At 34.8% G+C, this 5394-nt stretch overlaps 1 protein-coding gene across 1 annotated transcript; it reads left to right on the top strand.

The window, feature by feature from the left end:
• Positions 1 to 309: 309 nt before the first annotated feature.
• LOC131079478 (xanthotoxin 5-hydroxylase CYP82C4) lies at positions 310 to 3295 on the top strand. Its single transcript, XM_058017441.2, has 2 exons — positions 310 to 1339; positions 2434 to 3295. The coding sequence occupies exons 1-2, from the start codon at positions 446 to 448 to the stop codon at positions 3052 to 3054; spliced, it is 1515 nt and encodes a 504-aa protein (XP_057873424.2). The 5' UTR covers positions 310 to 445; the 3' UTR covers positions 3055 to 3295.
• The last annotated feature ends 2099 nt before the right edge of the window (positions 3296 to 5394 follow it).

Raw genomic sequence — 5394 nt, forward strand, 5'->3', positions numbered from 1 at the left:
ATTTATTTTTCTTTATAAAATAGAAACCCTCACTCTGATTTAAAATCAAGTAACTCATATAAACCTTACCTAGAAATATCAAAACTTGCCAATTAAATAACCAAACAAGCATAATTTAGAGAGCAGGTATGTCCTCCTTTGTATACCCAATGAATTAGATAATCAAACTGTACTAGTCATCAATATAAAATATAATAGCCGAAAGAAGAATCTTAATAAAAAAATGTTTTAAATTAAAAAAATATATTTTAAATAAAAAATAAATAGTATTCTAACTTCAGCTGCGTCATGTCCCTGACATCACGGCCATGACGGCTACAGCACAGAGCTGGAAAAACCAAGAATAAAAGCTCAGATACCCAGTTGCAGAAAGCTCATCAGATCCCCCGGCAAAGAAACAGGAGAATTTTAAATTGCTCATCTTGATTTCTGAAGAATCAGAATAATGGGCACAGAGGAAGCCATTGCTATAGTTATAGCTGTTGCAGCAATACTAGTGATTGCAAAACTGTTGAGAAACAGAAACAGAAATCTTTTGCCCCCTCAGCCACCATCATGGCCCATAACAGGGCATCTCCATTTGCTCAAGAAAAAGCAGCCCCTTCATCGTACTCTGTTTTCTGTTGCAGGGCGCTATGGACCCATCACCTATCTCCAGCTTGGCTTCCGCCCAGCTATAGTAGTTTCCTCTTCCAAGCTCGCAAAAGAGTGTCTTACAGCAAAAGATAAGATCTTTGCCTCACGGCCCAGCATTTTAGCATCAAGGCTCATGGGGTATGACTTCAAGGTCCTCCCATGGCTTCCATACGGTCCATACTGGCGTGACCTTCGCAAAATCTGCACTCTGCAACTCTTGTCTGCTCACAGAATCCAGTCCCTAAAGCATGTCCGAATGGAAGAAGTTTCTGCTTTGGTTTCCTCGCTGTTTCAGGCTTCCCAGCTTCAGGGCGCCTCTGGAGACATGAAAGCCCGGCTTTTTCAGTTGACATTCAATATAATATTGCGTATGGTTGCCAGCAAAAGCATCAGGGGACCTCCTGGTTCGGGGGATTCAGAGGATATGTTGAAGTTTAAGGATTTGATTGAAGAGACTTTCTTGCTTGTTGGGTCGTTTAGTTTGGGAGATTATCTGCCGTTTCTCCAGTTGTTTGATGGGGGTATCAGAGGGGCTATGATGAATGCGCAGAAGAAAAGAGATGATTATATGCAGAGGTTGGTGAATGATCATCGCCAGACGCGGAGGGCCCATGAGGATTTGATTGATGTGCTCATTGCTACCACAGACAAGGATGATACTCTCTCCAAGGATAAGGACACTGTGGTCAAGGCCTCTGCTATTGTAAGTTTCTCCATATTCTAATGGTTGGTTTTAAATAACAAATTCTAAGTTTTGATTGTTTAGATGTATCCGTTTTTTTTTTTTTTAAGAGTTTAGTACATTCTAAGTTTTGATATGTTTAGATGTGAAGAAATTAAAAATTACAGAGAGATGATAGATAAATTTTTTTATTGATTCAATTTCTTGAGCACATGATCAAGGATCGACTGATTAGTGATCAAAGATGAGAAATGAATTACATTCTACTTCTCTGTATAGAGGTCTTAACAATTCGAAAGAGAGTTAGAGATCTCATGTATATTCATGCACGACTAGAAAGAGATTTTCATGCAAATTCTATATTTAGAACACCTATTTTTGTCTCCATAGAAGACTGCACAAGCAGTTTTCCTCATGCAACTATTCATGCAAAGTGGAAAAATTGTGGTGCCAATAAGATGTACCTACTTTTTCAATACAGTCAATTTATCAAGGTTGGCTTATTTGACTTGATTAGGTGGCACTAGCTTCTTCAATAGAACTCAACTATTGGTGTGATTTAAGAGGCCATTCTAGTTTCTCCAAAATGACTAACCTATTAGTATGATTTAAGATGAAACGCCCAAACAAGTCACATTGAAACATTTAAGTCTGACTGTGATTTAAAATGAGCCATCTAAACAAATAAAAGCTTAGAGTGTATTGTTTAAGCTCGACCGCCTATTAATGTGATTTAAGATCAGCCATGTCCAAGCTTAAACTGTGTTGTTTAAGTCAAGCCAAACCAAACCACCTAGTAAGGGGATTTAAGATGAGCCACATCCAAGCTTAAACTGTATTGTTTAAGCCAAGCCAAACCACCTATTAATGTGATTTAAGATGAGCCATGCCCAAGCTTAAACTGTATTGTTTAAGTCAAGCAATCGTTGATGTGAATTGTATGTTTAAAATGCAGAGTGGTCACTTCTCTAATAGGATTCACCTATTAGTACGATTTAAAATGAGCCATCTAAACAAGTTAAAATTTAGAATGTGTTGTTTAAATTAATTTATCTTTGATATAAGCTCTAAATTTAAAAAAGAGAATAATCTTTGTGGTTGTTTTTTGGAGATAGGCCATGATAACAGCAGGTACCGACACATCCGCAACGACCATTGAATGGGCACTATCAGCTCTATTGCAGCATCCACACATTTTGAGCAAAGTCCAAGAAGAGCTAGACACACATATTGGACGAGATCGATTAATAGATGAATCAGACCTACCCAAGCTAACATATTTGCAAGCAATTATAAAGGAAACATTTAGGCTTTATCCAGCAGCGCCACTTATGATTCCCCATGAATCTATGGAGGCATGCAATGTAGGAGGGTTTGATGTCCCCACAGGAACACGACTATTGGTGAATGTTTGGGCAATTCATAGGGACCCTGCAGTGTGGGAGCGACCCACAGAGTTCGATCCTGGACGGTTTTTGAAGAGCCAGACAGAAATTGATGTAAAAGGGCAACACTTTGAATTGCTTCCATTTGGGTCAGGGAGGAGAATGTGTCCAGGATTGAATCTTGGATTGACTGTGGTTTCCTATGCATTGGCACGCTTGCTTCATAGCTTTGAGTGGAGTGTTCCACCAGGCACTACAATTGACATGAGAGAGGGATTGGGACTTACAATGCCCAAGGCAATTCCATTAGAGGCTATCATTAAACCTCGCCTTCCTCTCCACCTTTACTAGTCTTGATTTTTTTTTTGGTGGGGAATTGTGTGCGGGTTTATATGATTCAATGTGTTTGTGGATTTGTGTGTTGGGTTTATATGATCCACATTGTCGTCTGTGTATTTTAGGTATAAGGATGTTTGGTCTATATAAATGATCCAAGGTGTCAGATGTATTAATGAAGTGGTAGTTTAATTTAATTGTGGTTAATAATGTTTAAGAGGTTGAATTTATTTGGTTGAAGTGTTGGATTTTTATTGTCAAGATTTGAGTTTAAATCTTGAAATGATTATATAATGTGGAATTTTAAGTTGTGATTGTTCGTTTTTCATTATTGTTTTTTAGTGTGGAAAGTTGTGATATCCAGTATAATTATGTAAAAATGCTAGTGCTAATTTCATGTTGGTATTTACATGAATAGACTATTTATAAATAAATTACAATATTTCTAACATGGGGAATGTGTAGAATAACATTTTAGTGCTTGTTTTTTTATTACGGAAAAAATAGGACCATTTCAGTGCTTGTTTGTACTCTTAATTTTTATTCTTGTTTCTTGTAGACATGACAAATAGATTCTTCTCATTTATGACATTTTTGTAAAGTGTACATAGATACTATGGATAAAAAATAAAACTAAGTGAACTATACATAGATCCAACCACAAAACCCTCAAATTCACAAACAATTATAATCTACCAATGAAGCATGTAAAACAAATGCATGAATTAATAGATCAAACATCAAAATTATCTTCATACAATTACCTTACTTATCTACATTGTGCTCTGAAACTTACTTTAAATGAATGATACATTGCTCTTAGAATTTTGGACAAGCACAATTTGCAGTATGATCACATGAAAGCTCAAAGATTACGGTTAGAGAATGACGATGGCTAAATATTGAATTTATAGATTGTTTAAATATCGATCAACGATGGAGATTGGTTGAGATAGATGTGACCATCAATGGTCAATAAATTATTAGAGGAATTGAAGACTAAAAATAGGAGTTAACAAACTGCTTGGTTTAGTGAACTAAATGCATGATTTCAGTGAACTAGATTTGATTAATCAGAAGACTAGAAGTGGACGTGCATGACAGATAAAAATATAATTAAATAAATAAATAATTTAATTCCATACCATGATGGAAAAATAAATAAAATAATAATTTTATTAAGTTTTAGAAGAACTAAATTTAGGAAATGAATAATTAAATAAATTAAAATAATGTATTTAATTACAAAACACTAGTTAGTTAACTAAATCTACCCCACACATGCAAGACATCTTGGGATCCAACATTCATATACTTTCTCCTCATCTCTTTTGAATGAAGTATGAAAACCATGTTTTCCATCTTTGGTTCTACATTACCACTACTAATGGAAACATTTAGATTTTTCCAAGATTTGAGAAAAGAAAAAAGAAACAAGATACACTTAGCCTCATCTTCTAACTTAAGATCTATTGATGCAAGATGAAATTATAATAAAATTGAATGCATTTAGATTATCTATGATGGAATCACCATATTTCATCTTTGAAGAATACAACCTTCTTTTGAGATTTAATTTATTGGACAAAATTTTAGTTTGATAAATATCACCTATCCTCTTCCACAACTTGTATGCACAAAGCCTTCCTTGGAGACATTCTAGAGGAAGAGATTTGTAAGGCACAATTGAATGGTTCCCCATGCCTTCTTGTCACACTTCTTCCAATCTTCATTGATTATTGTCGATGGATTTGTTTCATGGGTAACTGACAACCACTAAGCTTTTTTTTTCAAGAGATCCTCCATCTTTGAATTCAACATCTCATAGCCAATGCCATTGAATTTCTCAATATTTTTGAGAAATAGAGGTCATGGTTTAATACAATACTCTTCACAAATATGTAAAAGACCATAAAACAAAATATCTTGTTGTAGCTAATATACTTCAACATTTAAGAGAGCTAGGCATCCTTCTCTCAACAGAACTATTATCTTTGATACGAAATGCTGAAAATAAGATGAAGAAAGCTGACAATATTAACTTATGTATGTGTATGCAAATCTGAAAATAAGATTACCAAATGATATTTATGTACATGTGATTTCATATTCAACATAATAGAAAAATCAACAAACCATAGAGACACAAAATTTACATGGAGAAACTCTTTAAAAAAAATTCACTTAATCTTCACAAAGAGATGTACAACAATACTCTTCTCTACTCTCCTTTTATCAACTTGAGATCACCCTATTACTTGCAAAAAATTAAGTCATAACACTACCATATCATGGCTCCAATTTATAGAAACTTGTGAGAGGAAGAATCACTGTGGTATCCCAAAACAAGAGGCA

This window comes from Cryptomeria japonica, chromosome 8, assembly GCF_030272615.1.
Source record: "Cryptomeria japonica chromosome 8, Sugi_1.0, whole genome shotgun sequence".
NCBI classification, from domain to species: domain Eukaryota; kingdom Viridiplantae; phylum Streptophyta; class Pinopsida; order Cupressales; family Cupressaceae; genus Cryptomeria; species Cryptomeria japonica.

Excerpts from the sequence above, each read along its gene's own strand:
- LOC131079478 (XM_058017441.2), top strand. The coding sequence starts at position 446 with ATGGGCACAGAGGAAGCCATTGCTATAGTTATAGCTGTTGCAGCAATA. Across the intron at positions 1,340-2,433 it reads TGGTCAAGGCCTCTGCTATT|GCCATGATAACAGCAGGTAC; the intron begins GTAAGTTTCTCC and ends TTTTGGAGATAG.